The sequence below is a fragment of the Sander lucioperca genome, chromosome 18 (genome assembly GCF_008315115.2).
Source record: "Sander lucioperca isolate FBNREF2018 chromosome 18, SLUC_FBN_1.2, whole genome shotgun sequence".
NCBI classification, from domain to species: Eukaryota; Metazoa; Chordata; class Actinopteri; order Perciformes; family Percidae; genus Sander; species Sander lucioperca.
The window spans coordinates 17,224,150-17,242,643 of NC_050190.1; the positions used below are offsets into that span (position 1 = coordinate 17,224,150).

General features: G+C 42.9%; 1 protein-coding gene across 5 annotated transcripts in view; it reads left to right on the plus strand.

Annotated features, from left to right (window-relative positions):
• Nucleotides 1-18,494, plus strand: part of ldlrap1b (low density lipoprotein receptor adaptor protein 1b) — a 34,754-nt gene that overhangs the window by 13,764 nt on the left and 2,496 nt on the right. For 2 of the 5 annotated variants that reach the window (XR_004895725.1, XM_031288653.2), the window contains exons 2-8: nt 1,977-2,119; nt 3,146-3,258; nt 6,335-6,449; nt 8,025-8,097; nt 11,959-12,054; nt 15,191-15,324; nt 15,698-15,732. Coding sequence is in view for 1 of the 5 variants with exons in the window: in XM_031288653.2 (XP_031144513.1) it covers nt 1,977-2,119; nt 3,146-3,258; nt 6,335-6,449; nt 8,025-8,097; nt 11,959-12,054; nt 15,191-15,324; nt 15,698-15,732 (709 nt within the window). In the remaining 4 variants the exon portion in view is untranslated. Of the gene's footprint in view, nt 1-1,976; nt 2,120-3,145; nt 3,259-6,334; nt 6,450-8,024; nt 8,098-11,958; nt 12,055-15,190; nt 15,325-15,697; nt 15,733-17,609; nt 17,642-18,494 lie in introns of all 5 variants that reach the window. The other 3 variants (XR_004895727.1, XR_004895728.1, XR_004895726.1) reach the window with 3 other exon arrangements.

An 18,494-nucleotide genomic window follows, 5' to 3' on the forward strand; every position in this document is an offset into this window, starting at 1 on the left:
TGGAGTACAGAATCTTGCTTCTGATGTCTCCGCTGGACCAGCACAGGCCTGCAGCTGCAGCGTGTGTAATGCGAATGACATCTTTCCTAAGCCTTGGATCACTCAGAGCATCTTCAATGCACTTCTCACAGATTGTTGAAATTCAGTGTACAGTAGCAGACCTGTCAGCAATGCTACCTTTTGTAAACACTGAAAATCTCTGGGCTGAGGTTCATCATTGCCTTTATAAACACAAGCTAGCACTAAAGGTTAGAAATATCTTGCTGGCCGAGGTTGAGCCTGCATCATCCCCATCATATTTGTGTAACTGCCTGCAAATGTCCTAAGTGGCTACTGCTCGTAATGGACACTCATAGTCCACTTGGTAACTTGATTTAGGTCTTGAGTAGAAGCTAATGATTCTTTGCCACAGGTTACATTACAGTAAGCGTGCTACTTATCCAGGCACTAATGTAACTACGGGATCAGCAGAGGACGACAGCCTTATGTGTTCCCCACACTTAGCAGCTCAAAGACCTTGACCTTAGAGTGGGTGTTCACTTCAGACACACCCATTACTTTAGTATGGGTTTTGTTCGAGCTGCATTTAGACAATTATAAACCCTTCTCCGTCTCACGACTCACAGTTGGCTTGGTTTGGCTGGCGAAGAAAGGAATATTATAGGTTAGGCTCTGCCAAAGTTTCCAAGCGGTTCCTTCAACGATATGGGTTCTTAGGCCAAGCGATAGTGTTTTACAAAGTACAAATGCATTCAAAATACCAGTCATTTTCTGTCTATCGATTAAGGGAGTAGTGTAAGTTTACAGATGACAGAAGGCCAAAACTATTCATTCAGTGAATACTTATTCTCCCTAAAAAGCATTTTTCAAGTTAGCCCAACCCATGACAGAATTAAACAGTACATGAGCAGGACCCTTTTTACCATTTATAGCTGGCTGCACATCTCCTTGGAGAAAAACACAATGGCAGAGACCACAGGATTCTATTTAGATCACCCTGAAGATTCTGGGTGACATAAAGACCACCCAGGAGAGATGGGCGTAATGTGGTTGATTGTGTTTTAGGGACCTTTTTAAGACAAGGATGAGACAAATGGATCTCTCTTCCCCCACTCACTGCCGCACATTATAATGGCAAGTCCATAAACCTTTTCTAAGCTTCAAGTTGAAGTCGGCATGTTTATTGTCGGAGCAAATGGCTGAATACTGAAGAAGCAATTTGATTGTTGTCTATTTGTGTGAACCTCTCTGAAATGCTGTTTCCACTTTGGCTGTATAAGAAAACTGTTAATGCAGCTGGTTCCTAATTAACTCATGGTTGGTCAATTTGAAGGCTGCTGAATGTTGAAGATCTAGTGTGGACTGTCAGCATAATTCCAACATTGGTCCTAAAGATTTGGTGTTATTTGGAAGGCAGGCCAGTTATTTTTTCTTTCACTGCACCCTCTCTGGTGTGTAGTGACCAGGCACCCCCGCATACCTTCATATTTATATAATATGAAGAGAAGTACATTGCCTTGAGCAGCTCAAGCATCAATGATAAAAAAAAAAATCAAAACCACAGCCTCAGAGTTGTATGTAGGCTCGAGGATATCTTTTAAGAATGACTTCACAGCAGTAGTTGGTAGGATTGTAAATTAGTTCTGGCAAACAGTCAAAGGGACCAGTTTTATCACCTGCATTGACACCTAGTTCAAATCTGTGTTTATTCCAAATCCCATCACAGATGACAGATTTCTTTTCTAGATTTTGAGTGGACCTGGATCTCTTCACCTAACCAGGTCACTTGTTTAAAGCTGTAAAACCGCTGTGAAAACCGCTGAGAAAAACATTCACCTCACAGTTCTGAACTAAGGTACCAGCAGTGACTATAGCTCAACACTTCTTCTAGCCCCAGAATTCCCAGAGTCCTCAGTACAAGCAGCAGGGTTGTTTAAAGAGCAGAAGTGTCACTAATGCATGTCTGTCATCCGCAGAGCTTCCAGAGAACTGGACAGACACGAGGGAGACCCTTCTGGAGGGCATGGTGTTCCAGCTCAAGTACCTGGGGGTCACAATGGTTGAGCAGCCCAAAGGAGAGGAGCTGTCTGCGGCTGCTGTCAAGAGGATAGTGGCCACGGTGAGAGATAACACACACCTACACACTTGGAGCAGGCAAGACACACACAAAACTGGTATAGCTTAAAGATAGGGCACCCTAGAATCTCGTGTCAGTGCACTACTATTCAGAAAACTATTCCAAGAAAATGAGTTTCTCTCAAGCACATGTATATCTTTCCCACATCACTACCTCCACCCCTTGAAAATCATCAGTAGTCATAAGTCATTCAGTAGTTTTCTCCTGTTTATGACCTGAATGACACCTCGGTGAAAAGTGACTGGTTGGCTGCCTTACCCCCCCCCCACCCCCCCCACCCTCTCCATTCCCCTTCCCCCACTAGACCCAGGCTGACATTTAGAGTAGGATGCAATTAGTTTGGACACTGTTGCTCAGTATATGGCTCAGCCAGCTTTATCATGGTAGAAAAGACTTAATGTTATTGGACCTGGCAGCTCGGCGGATAATGAAGTTAGCGGCGGCAGAATGGTGGGACTCATGATGACACAGTGATGGAGAGGAAGGCAGAGGCTCTGATGGGCCTAATCTGTTGGCTGCCCTTGTTGTGCCTCTGAAAAGGCTAGGCTGCTTAATGGGATATATATTTTAACTTGTCATATTTTGTGTAACAGTTGGTGTAAAGTAATATTTTGTCAGGCCATCTTTCTCACTCGCACACAAACTTTATTTTTCTTAAGAATCTTTATTCAAAGTTGTTTGTGTGTTTGTTTAGACAATGTTTTTGTTATTTGGCTTATTGCATATGCATATTGTTCTACTGTTAATCAGACCAGCAGCTCTGCAATTTTTGATTTGAAGGTCTCCAATGATTTAACATATCTTTTGATTGCCTGGCATCTTTTGTCCTACCGTCTGGATTCCATGAAAACTTGATTGGCTGGTCTGATCAAAAATTAGCAGCATTTGCATAAATGCAAGGTTAACACTTGGCGTGATTGATTTTTCTCTCTCTTACTCACACGCTGTCTTTTTTTTCTCCTTGTGGCCTCTCTCCACCCTTTTTTCTATTTCTCCCCTTCCTTCCAGGCCAAAGCCAGTGGAAAAAAACTCCAGAAAGTCACATTAACGGTCTCCCCACGAGGAATCATCCTTTACGACAGTGCCTCCAACCAGCTGATAGAAAACCTCTCCATATACAGGTCAGTCCTTCTAACTGACTGTTTTGATAATTACACACGCGGTGTCCCTGACTCAGTTGGGTGGCCCCAGTTATGAAATACTTCCCCTCCTAAGCTTGTCCTTATCACCTACAATAAAACAAAAAGATGTTTTTTTTGCTCTCATCCATCACTGGATGGATGTGTAAGAGCAGGTATGGTACTCTGAGGCAGTATAAAGTGTGTGTGTGTGTGTGTGTGTGTGTGTGTGTGTGAGAAAGAAGAGAGTACTCAGTCCATCAGTAGTATGTCTCATCAATCTCAACTCTCTTGGGAGCATTACAACAGCTGTATGTCTCTCTCTCTCTCTCTCTCTCTCTCTCTCTCTCTCTCTCTCTCTCTCTCTCTCTCTCTCTCTCTCTCTCTCTCTCTCTCTCTCTCTCTCTGTCTCTCTCTCTGTCTCTGTCTGTGTGTGTGTAAATGCCTACAGATCTCTCTTGCCTGCCACAGCCTGCACATGCTTAAAGCTGCCTAACCTCCATTGGCCTCAAGCTTATGAGCCAAGCTTGAATCACTTTTCTAAAATTCCACATTTATGAGTCTACATATTAAGGAGAGTTTGGAGTGGGATTTTCCATCATTTTTCCAAGCATGAATAGGTTTATGTTGAATAATTTATCCTGAAATCTGGCAGGTTGTGGACAAATCTTAATTGTTGGCATTTTGACAACAGTTTGACAAGTGCTGACCATGTTTCTGGCTTTCCTGTGTCACCTTTGGGATGTTGTTCTATTTTAGAGAACATTCATTTCATTCCTCCCACCCGCTCGATTTTGCATCACTTGTCATTAAACAACTGCTTCGTGGCTGTGCAGCTTAGAGTAATCAGGATGGATTTCATTTCTCAGGCATACAGAACTTATCTATATTATTATTATTATTGTTAACCTGAGGAACATTGCACACAAAAGTCTATAAAGTCTATAAATTTAAGTTAATAAGGTGTGTAGGTTGCTGTGAGCTTTAAGTGCGTCCAGTCACACTGAGATCAAACTGAACAGACAATGTCAACATCAGTTTTGATTCACTGACCGCCGGTACGGTTGCAGCTAAAAATTAATCTAACGATTGTTGTTTAGATTCCTTGTTTGTCTTTAAAATGTTAGCTATCATCAGTTCCTGTTTGCAATGTGCCCATGGATATACAGACAACTATCGCTGAATGACTTTGATACAAAAAAACGTAACTAACCTAAGACTTTGGCAAAGACAAAGGCGACGCCACAGTCGGCCTTCATCGCCACTAGTTCTTGGCCGTCTCCTTGGTGTGTCAGGACCTTAAATGTGTTGATTCTCAGGCAAGTTCTGGAGTTAAAATTAGTTTTTTTGTTTTGATGTTTATTTGTGATATATCGTATACACTATATCACCAAATATTGGAGATATCACCACATATTGGAGATATCACCACATATTGGAGCTAATATCCTCAAGAAGTATAAGTTGCACTGAATCTTGAAATATGTGTATGTGTGTCCAGATTTGACTGGGAAGAAGTCGCTTAAGTACCTTAATTGCCTCCATGAGCTATGTGTCACGGCCCTTGCTGCTGCAGACCCTGACCCTGTTGGTAAATGGGCCATATGAGGGCCAAACTTCCTTTTGTTTTTATAACACTGACAGGCACGTATCTTTCACCTCAGGCAGTGTCTTTGTGTCTCTCCCTCTGTGCTCCCGTTCTTAATTCTCCTGTGCCTCCCACGGGGGTCCAAGCATCCCAGTTTGAAAACCTCTGAACTAATCGTTTCAGCTCCACGAATGACGTCTTCATCACAAATTTCAGAGAAGTTTACAGCAGCTTGTCTTTTAGTTTTCTTGTATACCGAAATGCATACAACAACACCCCCCCACCCATTTTTGCAGTGCTCTCCAGTAAAATGCTGCACTGATAATGGATTCTCTAGTTTGAAGAATATGAGGTAAATATGAAAGCAATTAAAAGGCTGACTGCGTGAAGTGAGTCCAGCTGTGACCTCAGGATGGTGTGAGGACATAAAGCAGCTGGTTGTATCTCACACCCTATTGGAGCTCCCCTGCCCGAACATCTGCTAAGAAGATGGACGACCAATAAAAGAAATGGATTTGCCTAGACACCCAATTTCCCTGACGCCCTCCCTCCCAAACATTTGCCTGTAAATCTCGGTTATGTTGTGCAGACTGCAGCTGTGATTCTTAAACCTTTCCAAACTTTTCCTCCCTTGCTTTTATTTATTTTTATTTATTATATCCACATCTGTATATTCCTTAGTCATTCATTAGTTAACCGAGTGAAGTTTGAGCACAGTGCTGATGCCCGAAGGGGAAAGGAAGGACAGATGGCAGACATTCATTATAGCCTTCCTCCATCGTTTTGGGTCTCCCTCCCCAACTGGCCAGTGTACCCGTCACTTTGGTATTAGGGTAATAACATGATGATCAAATAGTGAAGAAAAGCTATTTGTGTAGCATTACAGCTTAATTTAAATCCCTACTCTGCACCGGAGACTGACAAGCAAGACTGATACCTCTCTCACATGCGACAGACAAATCTTAGTGCAGTAGATGACCTCTTACACCAGAGCACAACAGGAACAATCACCTCTGCATGTCTTTTCATCTACCTTACAGGGGCCAGACCCAATCTAAAAGCTGTAATTTAAAACCGTGTGTCGTGGTTGTTAAGCAAGTGGACACAGTGGGAGTGTGATGTAGTAACTTTTAAGAAGCGGAAAGGAACGGCATCCGTCTGGCGAAATAGCACAGACGTCCACTGCGCTGTTCAGTTCAAATACATGGCATTGTTCACCTCTGTACCTGCACCCAGATGGGGTGTGTATTTGATCATGTGCAGAGCGGTGAGATTGCGAGTGCAGCTGGCTTCAAGAATGGCAGGGATTTTTTTTTTTCTATAACAGTTCAGAGAAATGCTAGATTGAACAATTTGAATCAGATTGCTGGACTAGCTTATGGGCTTAGTGCAGATGAAGTTGCATGATGGACCCACTTGATGTGTGATGGCTCTATAAAGTCTTTGAGTTTTTATTAAAGTGTGCGCATCTGTCTGTTTTTTTTCTCTCAGAATATCATATTGCACGGCGGACAAGATGCATGACAAAGTGTTTGCCTACATCGTCCAGAGCCAACACAATGAGACTCTGGAGTGTCACGCCTTCCTCTGCACGAAGAGAAAAATGGTACGTAAACTGTCTTGCAAATCGGTGTGCCACTGTAGGCTGTTTACCCAAAGTAGTCCAACAACTTATTCATGTGAAAGACTCACCTACTGTAAGTGGACACAAAGAGTTTGCAACCAACTGGATCCAAATATTAGATATGTTTAATTTCTAAATAAAGGAATAATTTGCTTTTTTTTGCCAAGAGTAAGGAGAGAGGATTGATACCACTCACATGTCTGTTATCAGTGGTATTATCAGTGGTATCAGCACCTTCAAATCTGACTAATAAGCAGATACCAATGACGAATAAACAAACAAGACATAACATGTCCATTAGTGAGCTTTAGAGGGTTAAGTAGGTGTTTTTTTTTTTTTTTCATCTTTAGAAAGAGCCAGGCTAGCTGTTTCCTCCTGTTTCCAGTCTTGCACGTTACTAAGCTATTCAGCTTCTGGCTGTGGCTTCATATAGATGTAAAAGTGGCATTATTGATATTTTAATTTAATTATCAGCAAGAAAGCAAATTGCCCAAAATCTTGAACTATTCCTTTTAATGCAATTGGTTACATAAATACATGTATAGTGAAATAAGGCCGCAGGCTGTAGCTACAAATGTAGGCTACAGATTATTTATGGTGCAGGATTCTGTATTCAGGTATTCGATTCAACTTTGGCTCCTGGCAATGTGTGGAAAGCACTTTATGCAGATACAGTATGGTTCAAAGACACCTCAGAACAACTGCACTGCCACACTTGCATACTTGTATGACATGCAAAATGTCCAAGTATTAAAGCTATAGTGCATAGTTTCTGTCGCCCCCATGAGGAATTCTAAGTAATGACAACACTGTCGGCACGTCCACATGATACAGCCCTCCGTGATCGTGCACTGCCCCCCACCCCTCCTCCACGCAGTTGCTAGTAGCAAAAGAGGACACGGACGATTAAAAATACATGTTGGACTCTTCAGAAGAGGTAATTATCTTAACTTGAGCTTCTGCGTGGGAAAGTCACCAGACGCCACAATCTTCTGAACATAGTCATACTGAGAAATACAGAGAGAGTTGTGTGGAGCTGATAGTCTTAATTAGCTTTGCAGCAACTCATTTGGCTATGGCTTCAATGTAATGGACGTTCGTTCATATCAAAAAGTTACGCACTAAAGCTTTAAGTCATGGATAATGACATGCAGAATGTCCAAGTATATAGTCAGGAGAAAGACGCGGAGTGAGAACATGAAGGGCGGGGAGGCTGCCGTCCCTCTCTGGCATTCTCTCCATCTCTGGAGGTTTGCAGAACGAGTGAGCCACTCCCTCTTCTTCCTTCCCCTCACTAATTTAGTTCTGGCCAAAAGGCCACGTATCCTCCCAGTTACATAAACAACTCGTCATGGAGCCAACTGGTTTCTTTTCCCCCCCTCTTCAAGTGTCTGCTGTTGGTGGTCACTTCCTGTTTTCATCACGGCCATAGCTCCACAACTTCCTTAAGTGTCCCTCATGTAGATGAGATGCATATAAGTACTACTCATCTTTTTCTTTGATTCTTTCACATGACCCCTCTGTCTCACAACCTGTCTCTCTGCTTCCCTCCAACAGGCCCAGGCGGTAACCCTAACAGTGGCTCAGGCTTTCAGAGTGGCGTTTGAATTCTGGCAGGCTGCCAAGGAAGGTGTGTATGGTCGCCCCCGACGACCAGTGGAGTGTGACGGACGAGTCTCTCTCTCCTCCCCCTCCACTGTTGTTATTCTCTCCATTTACTGTATACACCCTTTATCTTCTTCTTCGTGGCCAAACAATGATCCTGTCTTCTGTCCTAAGGTTTCCCGCACAAAGCGGAAACATACATTTTCTTGTGTCTTATCTGGTCTTGGCCTTGACACCCTCTCTTCTGAAGAGGCATGTGAAATACTGGAGAACTGTCTGGTTCTTCCTGCCTGTCAATGTTGTCTTTCTGACACACGCACACACACACGCACATGCACACACACACGCACACACGCACACACGCACACACTTACTCACTCACTCACTCACAGGAAAGGAATGTCCTCATTGATAGAACCAGTCCCCCCCCTCCAGTGGTTAAATCATCGGCCAGAGAGACTTTTTTTTTGTTGTTGTTTAGAGACGCCTCTTTATTACAGGCAACTCAGTCATGGTTAAAGACTCGTCTAGGTATCGACATGGGGAGGGGTGGGGCCTGCCTGGGGCAGAGGTGGGCTGACTGGAGGTAAATCTTCTCTGTTTCCTTGAATAGGACTCAGATGTGTGGCAGCTGACATTTTCTTCTCTGGATACATTTTATCTTTACTGCAAAAAAATGTTCCTTTTCTCCTCTATTATATATTTATATTTTTTTCTGTTTCATGTCAGCATTGGAAAGCATTCATCCTCTAGGCACCTTTTAATAGTAGACTACAGTGACATACGCAGACAGTGCGAGTTCAGGCAACGCCGTGGACACAGCAGGCAATCAAAGTGCTGTGTAAGGACGGTGTCACACACATTCTTTTGTACAGCTCAGCAGAACATGCATGTAATTTACTGCATGCATGACTCCAGTGTAAATGAGCAGCTCTTGCCACAAAATATTGGTTTCTGCATCACAAACCCCTCCCATCTTCTTGATCTTTACATGTGTGTTGCCTTGTAGGCGCCCTTTTGAATTTTGTGATTATCTTTTGTTGCTGTCTGTCTTGTTTTGCACCTGGCACCTTGACCCCCCCCCTTCCCCTTCCCCTCAGCATCACAGCACTCGCTTCAGCTTATTATAAGGAGGGAGATGGATGAAGAAGAGGAGAGCGAAGGAGGGGGATGGGGGATGGGGGATGGGGGATAAGAAGAGAGGGCAAGAGAGCATGAAAGGTGGGGCAGAGAGGGCTGTTGGGATGCGGAGCGTGTAAGAGAGAAAGGAAAATGATTGTGTGCGTGTGTCAGTGGGAGCTCGATCCCCTGACAGGTTCAGTGTCAGTGCCATTGATCCTGTCTCACGCGAAGGGAGCTTATTTATTCAGTCCTTTAAAACACTTGCGCCTTATTAAAACATTCCAGCAGCTCTTTTTTATCTACTCCACATTTCTACCCCTTCTACTGTGGTGTGTAGGAATGTTTTAATGTGGGCACATTTCCATTTTGGGGAGGGATTATTTTCCCAACATCAAGGCCACAGGCTCCTTGGCTCACACCTCTTCATTTGGTTGTTTGTAACTGAGCTGAATATTAAATCTGCTGCCTCCTCACTCTTTCACCTCATACTTTAATTTTTTTTTTCATTATCTCTTGCTTGCCCTTTCCTTCTCTCATCATTCTTCACCTCTCCTCGTCTTCTTTTTCTAATAAGCCGTTTAATAAGCCAAGCTGTTTTATTTATTTTTTATTTTTTATTTTTTTCCCCCCAGTTCAGTACAGTGTCACTGATAGGGAGCTGATGCCTAGCTGGTTAGGGGTTATGGATCGGAAAGGAAGAATATTTTTTTCAAAAATAAGTAGTGGTGTTCTCGTGTGGCAGAGAAGAAGAATAGGAGATAGGGAGAGGCAAATAAATCCTTTCGAGTCTGGGTTCATTAAAGTTACAAGACCCCGGAGGATCAGGGCAGGAAGAGGGGGTATCTACTGTATGTCTGTCTAGTTTGCTGCTCCTGTTTCTTACAAACTCTCCTCCACCACCCACAGTGGTTCTCCACAGCCCACCACACATTCCTGACCCACATTCGTCTGTACATTTCTGCTCCCCTTCTCTGTTTATGAATCTGTGTTCATATAATATTCACTCTAAACACTACATCTAGCTTTGAACTGGCATATCTTTAAGTTGTCTCCATGTTAGCAGGCTGATAACTTTGCACTGGAAAGGCAATGGGGGAAAACCGGTGCCCTGGGGAAAGTTTTGTAACACTGTCATCACTACGCTACCTGGGCTCATGGGAAATGGGGTGGGTTTTTTTGTTTGTTTTTTAGATCGAGGATGATGAAATAAAAAAAAATAAAAAAAACTCCTTGATGTAAGCAGGTCTCCCTAGACAGAAATGGACATTAACTCTGTACCCACAGTATTCGAAGCTTGAGTTACAGCGGGTCAGAATCTTGGCCCCTCTGGGAGTTCACACTTGCTCAGAAGTTGTTTTCCTGTGTGGCTTTTTGATTTGTTTTGAGCATCTGCCTTAACCTCACACAATGGAAAATGGTGATATTTAAGTTAGTAGGTAGAGATGAGTGTTTATGTGTGCATGTGTGAGTAGACTAGGCCCTTATTTATCAAGTGTCTCAAGAGTAGGAGTGAGGGTCATTCCTTACTGGCCAAAAATTCCCAGGGTGATGCATTTTTGGTAAAACTCTGGAAATCACACCTATCTCTGCTCCAGAGCCTGTTAGAAGTTACCAGGAGATGGCAATCAGGCAGATGTATTATGTGCGAGACGTTATTAGAGTGCTTGATGACAATAAGCTTATTGAAAGATTTGTTTTGACAAAAACCAAATCATATTTGAGACTGACTTTGTGTGGGAATGCACAGAAAAACAACATGCTTGTCTCTGCAGAAACAGATGTCCTCACAATGTTGCACTTTATTGTAAGGAGGAAAATGCAGCTGTACAAAAGTGATGATTCTGTCAGAGCCAACAATTTCGGAGGTAATGAATCAAACTTTGAAGCTTATGCCCCTCATAATAGTGACAGCGGACTCAACTTAATTTAAAAAAGGTATCATTGTATCATTTTTAGTAAGGCTGTTACATAATAGTGGGGCTATCATATTTGAAAGAAGAGGATACACTATAACAATATACTGTGTGTTCATATTGTTACGGTACATTTCCCATGACCATATGACTTTACAGAAGGACACATAAGTTAACAAGGGGTGTCGCTGAAAGGTGAATTGGACAGTGGAAGAAAAGATTGAATGTTTTTCATGGAGAGGCTGTATAGATTAGTCTCAAGTGTGTTTAGGTTAACTCTTAGTGAAATTCCAAGGAGTGGTTCAGAAATGCTTCAGAGGTATTGAAAACTGCTTTCATTGTATGTATACATTGAAAGCAGTTTTCAGTTGCACTTTGTGATCTGCACTGTGTGGAAAACCTTCTTAGCAGGTGTTTGGAGCGAGCAGAGCCTGTTATCCATCTGACCCAGATGCCATGCCCACTCTGTTTAAATGCTGCAGTTACCGTATTTACTGCTGTATGAAGTATGTGTGTTGCAATCTTTGATGGCCAGGCCCTCTAGGTTTCAGTTGGCAGATGGCTTGAGTAATGGCCTTAACCTTATCTGCCAATTTACTGCTGCTAATTTGTTTACACACAATATCTGCTTGGTTAGTGAAACCTTTTCAGCAGCTTGAAAAGTAAACGGTTCCTTTAGTCACCCACCCTGTGTTAACTAGCTCCTGAATCATAGTTTGCTTATCTTTCACTGACTACTCCTTTTTCTCTCTCTCTCTCTCTCTCTCTCTCTCTCTCTCTCTCTCTCTCTCTCTCTCTCTCTCTCTCTCTCTCTCTCTCTCTCTCTCTCTCTCTCTTTGTTCCCCACACAGAGAAAGAAAAACGAGTGAAGTTGTGTTCAGACGAAGAAGGAGCCAGTAACTCTCAGTCGGACAGCTCGGCTAGCCTGGGCAGCCTGAAGGGAGGAGGTGAGTCATGTCACCCATCATCATGTTTTTCTCTCTCGCCCTCGCCCTCTCTGTCACATTAATCGTAGCCTCGGCGGGGGGGGGGGAGGCAAATTACATTTTTAGGTGATTTTGTATGATTATAATGGCAATGATTATTAATTTAAAAACATTACGCTCCCTTCCTGTGTTGTAGATCAATAAAAAAACAAATCTTGGTTCACCGATCACCATGACATTTTATAATAACCGACGTGTTCATGGACAAACAGCCATATTCTGCTTCACCCTGGAAGCACAACTACAGTCCTGTTTGTGTAAAAAGCATGAAAGAGGCCTACATTTTCTGTGACCCACCCATTGTTCGATCAGATTCACTAAGATTCCAAGACTTGAGATGTGGGTAATGCCTCCTAAACATGCTGTTGACATCCAGTGAGCCAGACAACCTTAAGGCATTATTAGTTCCATGTATTGTCCACAGCAGCCAAGATGCAATGAGATGTGGAGCGCTCCTGTTGCCAGTGGCACAATGGCTGTACGCTTATTCCTCCATAATGCTTTCTCTTTGTTCGTCTGTTTTGTGCATGCCTTTTTCCTGTCACACTTTGTGAGCGGCCACTGTACTAATCCTTTTGGTACTGGAGGTTTCAGTTTGAGACGGAGGCAGGCAACTCCAAAAACATCTGAAAACATAAGCTTTGTACTGAGCCTCCCCCTCTGCCCAGCCAGGTGGCCTCCAGCCCGAGAGAGATCTCTCTAAATCTGTTCTGACACTTTATTTGGGGCTGTGGCCCTGAATGTGAAGCATTTTATGGCAGACACAGGTTTTAAGGATGATCCCCTAGTGAGAAGACTTAACAAAGTAGGACTTGGAAACAGATTCTGGCAGCAGAGAGGCTGGGTGTGAGCTTTCGGACCGACGTTATCCCACTCACCATTTGGTGGGTCATTCGTCTGCCAGCGGATTGTATTTCTGTAAAGCAAATTAACGTAAATGTACAACAGAGTAATACACGGTAGAAGCTTCTGAGTGCCTTTTGAAACGGGCTGAGCATTTCTTTCCTGCCAGAGGTTTTCACTGCCAGCCTTAAAGCAGTTATTGGGCACAGCAGAGCTTTGGAGCTATCACAAGGTTACATTTATGTACCCTTTACTTTGGCTGATCAAATGGCACGTCTCTGTGTCAGAGAGACTGTTGGGATCAGTGGTGTTGTCAGAGGTGAGTCAGCTATATTCATGAGACACGATACCCTCAGCTCTCTCCTGGCACCAGGCCTCTTACAGTGGCTACAAAATACAAATGCAGCTTCTTCCTGTCTCACCCTGATTGTCCGAGGATTTAGCCTGCTTGATACCGATCATCCTTTCTCAGTCTCCTCCTCTTCACAGGATTAAATGTTTATAAAGGTTAATTATCCCGCAATGTCAAAAAAACAGCGGCTGAACTGCGTTACGCAGTATTTATTCACACAGGAGTATACAAAAAAAGGCTTTACCATGTGGTTGGTTATTTCTCATAGACTATTTTTTATTTATAAATTACTATTGAATTACCAGAAAACATGCTGTATTGGGATTTATATCGTTATGAAGATATGTATATCGGGATAGAAGCTTTTGGTCATAGCTGCTGCTGGTGGTTAGTTGCTAGCTGCAACTAACCACTATTTTCATTATCGATTAGTCTGCCGAATATTTTAGTCTATAAAATGTTAAACAAAATTGTGAAAAATGCTCCTCACAATTTCCCAGAGCCCAAAGTGACATCTTCACATTGCTTGTTTTGTCTGACCAACGAAAGACATTTCATTTACTCTCATAAATGACATTTGAGCTGGAACCACCAAATAGTAGGCCTTTTTGCTTTAAAAGTGACCGAAACAATTAACTGGTTAATTTTCTTTCTGTCGATTAATCGACTAATCGTTCGAGGCTCTAGTTTAAGTGTGCCAGCTGGGTGTTTGCTCCCAGAGCCTAACTTCCTAGGCTGTTAACTCAGGGGCTTTGCCATCAGATGAGTCTTGATCCCCCTCTCTTGTCCCATGAATGACAGCCCCAGTCCCACAATTTTTCCTTCATAACAGCCGAATACTCTAAATGCCTTTGAGCCAGTGTTGACAGAGATGACAAGTCAAAGGGAATTTTTTTATTGCAGGCTGGCTCACTTGTATTGAGCCTCTCTTGTGCAGGGCTGTTTATCGTTCAAAAATTGATTGATTTCGATACCGGTTCCTGAACGATACTTTTTTCAATACCAATTTTATAAAATCTATTTTAACAAAAAGAAAGTACAACATTACACAGCACAAATCTTTTTATTTATATTTTCAGCTCCTACTTTGTGAGCCCTGTCTCTGTGCGTAACGTAGAGTTTTTTCTGCATGCCTCTACGACGTGTAACGTTAGACAGCCAATCAGCAGCTTTATTAGATCTTGGTAGACGCATGTTGCATGCTTATTGGCTCACTGACGCTGATGAGATTTGCTCCTTAGGTATTGAAATGGTATTGACGAGGCATTTTACGACACTCGATACTTAAGAGGCAATCCGGTCGGTGCCTTAAAAGTACTGAATTATGTACCCAACCCTATTCTTGTGAGGAACATAGAAAATTGGGAAACGGTAATTTAAGGATTTTAAGTTTCAGCAGAGAAGAGTTAAGTTGTGTGAACATTAGAAGAGCCAGTGAGCCTTTACTGTGGACAACATTAACCTTAAGACTAGACAGAAATTAGTGTTGACACACATTATTGACATACATTAATCATCAGGCAAGGCCATTACAAGCCAATCCCATTACAGATCAGTGGTGTCACTGTGGTTAGGCGTGCAAGTCAGGAGGTTACTCAATGCTCACTTATCATAAGTGACAATCTACAGATGGCTGCATCGTTGAGATACATTAGAGGCCTTAAAAAAGAGAGTGGACCTTAACCAATATCGTGTCATCAGAGACTGTCTGCATGCATGCTGCTGTGTACTGTTGCATGATACTGTGATAATCACAGCAACTCATCAAATGGTTAATTTCTCAAACAGTCATTTATATTCATTCGTCTCAAGGGCTAGGAATTGAATCTAATGGAAAATTTGGAAGGTTGTATGTGAATTCAAATGCATTTCATATGTTTTTGTGTTTGTTTTGTATTACAGAGGTAGCCACAGCAAAGCTTCTGGATTTGGCAGAGGGAGCCAACGTGGCGCTGGTCCACTCAGGAACAAAGCAGACTGAATCGGATCCCTTTATGGTGCATAATCACGCAACAGAGAACAACAATACTGTATGGGTAAGACAATAATCGGGCTGGTTAGTAAGTTTCAGCTGTTCAGGCTTGATAAGATGGGAAGAGCAGAATCCCATGCAGGAAGCACCGATAAATTAGCCAAAGTGCTTGGTGATGTACTTTACCTGCTGTATTCAAAGGAGTGGATTTGACAGTTGTACAGCTGCTACGCAGAGTCAGACAATATCCTATAGAACAGAACAGAATCAAATGATCGCATAGCTGGAGAGGGTGTGGGCTGCTAGATTAAACATGTGAGGCTAGAAAAAAGTGTCAAGAGGTGACTGTGTACATCTCATTAAAAAGCAGTATTTGCTTATCATCTCTCAAGACATAAACTTATCTTTAACCAATCTGTGTGTGTTCTGTGTGGCAGGAGTTGGAGGACGGTCTGGACGAGGCTTTCTCAAGGTGAGAACCAGTGTGGATTTGGGTTTTCCCTAAAGGCCCGGGCTCTGCTAATCAGTCGCGTAGGCTGCTGTTCTGGAAATAGCCACCTGTGGGTTTGGGCTGCTCTCGCAATAAACACTGCCTCTCCCTCTGCTCGGTTTACCCCCGGTGCGCTCCCACGGGCAGTAGACGGGCTCAGTTTACAGGCCCTGACGCAGCCGACACCCGCCCTGAGTCATGCTGCTTTTGTAGGCGCCGTTTACTATCGTCTCAGGCCCACGCACTGATTTCACATCAGCTTCCAAAAGCCTGTGATTACAAATGGGTGCTGCTGAGGGACACACTGCTCGGTATTTCTATCACAAACCCACAGGAAAGTAACTTATCCTGCAGGGTAGTACTCTTTTCAGTGTTATAACTGGAGTGGAATAAAAGCACCAGAAGAATACTCAGGAAGAAGATCACATCTGGTAATTTGCAGGTTCAAGGTTGACGGGAAAGTCCATTGTCTGTGCTGATTGTTGATAGCGTAAACAGAGTTTAAGGAATTCCAAACTAATCTGAATGGAGTCCACTGTGATTAATGTTTCAATTTAGCTGTGGTGGTCTGCTGTTTTACAGCTATTTGTCTCGGACCGCCATAAAGACTCATTCAACACTTTTATTAGTGCATTTATTTACTTTGGCCCTGCCTTTCTTTTCCTCTGCTAACTGGACAGTGGGCTTCTTATTCTCTCACTTTTATTTAGTGAAAGGGAGAATGGACTCCACAGTTTCTGTAATTAAACTGCTAAGAGGCCATTTTAGCCCTGTTATCAGATGATTATTTGTCTGCACATACTGTAATTATACCCTAACGCCATTTATCTCCCGCTCTGTGATTAATGAGGAGGCTCCCAGCATAAGCGCAGGTGCATCCGCATGTAGATTTCTGTAATTGAAGGAAATCCAGGGGGCCCTGAGGACCACGTTGACATCTTTGTCCATCAGGAGAAAGTGATTGTACCGGGTGATGTTGGGGTCAGAGCGGAGAAGAGAAAATTGGAGGGCGATTCATGATTCTGTGAATGCGAAGATTACAGAATGATGGTTAAAGGATGGTACCTGATATTTGGTGCGTGGCACACACAGTTTTACGTGAGGATTGAAATAAGCTCCAGATTAATGGATAGCTGTGCCTTGAGTAAGGTCCTTAACCATATACAGAGATCCGTGGGCAGAGGGTGTAACTTATATTAAGCTTGAGATTAGAAACACATGCACCGTTATACAGCTACTTTGAGACAACTTTATTCTTGAGGCTTCAGTAGTGACAGATTATACACTCATAGGTTTGATTAAAGTACTCAGTATGTTAACATCACAGGCACCAGGGCCTCCTCTCCCTCCTAACAAAAGAGATCATGTCACAAAAACATCTGCTCCCTTACTGCAACACCGTTTTAATTCCAAGGTTCAATGTGGCTGTTCTTAACTTTTAATTCCTGTCCGTTTTGATGAGCGGCATTGAAATTCTCTTAGATGAGCAGTTTTGTTTCTGTTCTTTTCGCTATGAGCTGCAGATACATTTGAGAGACTATACTGCCATCTGCTGGCTGTGGAGTGTCAGCCCCTGTTGTAGCTGTTAAAATGCCTGTTGATCAGAGTGAGGAAAAGGCCAGTTTGATGTGAATGTTTTCTGTCTGGCAGAAATTAAGGCAACATTGCTGGCCTATAGTTAGTTAGTAGTATAGTATAGTTAACCCTGACGTTATGGCCTCATGGTAAACCATAACAATTTGGACATAGAGTCATGCTGTGGCCATGCAAATGTATCCATTAACTTTATTATGACGCTGTTAAGAAGAGCTCAGAGTTTAATTGTTGCCTGACTTGTGATGTTTTCTTTGCACCCCCAGCCGCAGTCTGGATAGCTTTGAATCCTACTCAGGTAACAATGTCATTCACTGGATCTAGTGACTTCCACCTCATTCTCCCCTAGTCAACCCACTATTCAAGCTTGCTCATTTGTCTGGATGGTGTTCATCCAGATTGATTGGGACTCATGTAGTTTCACACTTTCTTTTGAAGGCTATATACCATTAACGGGGGGGGGGGGCTCCTCGCTGTCACTCCACAGTTTGATCCATCCCTGAGCTTCATAAAACAAGTTTCACTGCCACAGAACCTGCTGTAGTGTGCCACTGTGTCCCCGTCTCCATCACAAGTGTTTCATGTCTCCGCCTCACATCCATCAGCTTCGCACTCTTGTTAGTGCCATGACACTGAATGAGAGATGTTACGGTGAATGCAAACGGCGTGTGTTCACATATAGGTCTAACATGTATGTGTTTTAAATAGGCATGTTGTATATGTATGTATGTTAGGGTGGTTTATGATTGGGTTGCCATGATTAGTTCACGAAGGGATTCATTTTATTGCCAAATGTGGCTTTGCTATTATTTTATCACGATGATTCCTTTCATTCCAAATAGCAGGGTTTCCGCGGGGTCTTAAAAAGTCTAAAATTTCATATATACATATATTTAGAGGTTTATGCCTCAACGCAGAGGTCCAGGGTTCGACTCAGACCTGTGACGATACTTCCCCCTCTCTCTCCCCTTTCTCACCTTTCCTGTCCATTGAAGGCAGAAAAGCCCAAAAAATAATCTAAAAAAAAATTCGCTGAAGTATAGTGTTCAAGGTCTTAAATAATTTCAAACCGGACTTAATTTCCCTACGTCCATGCAACACTACCTCTAATGCTCATTTCCTTTTCTGCTGTGGTGTTGTAGTTCTTTATT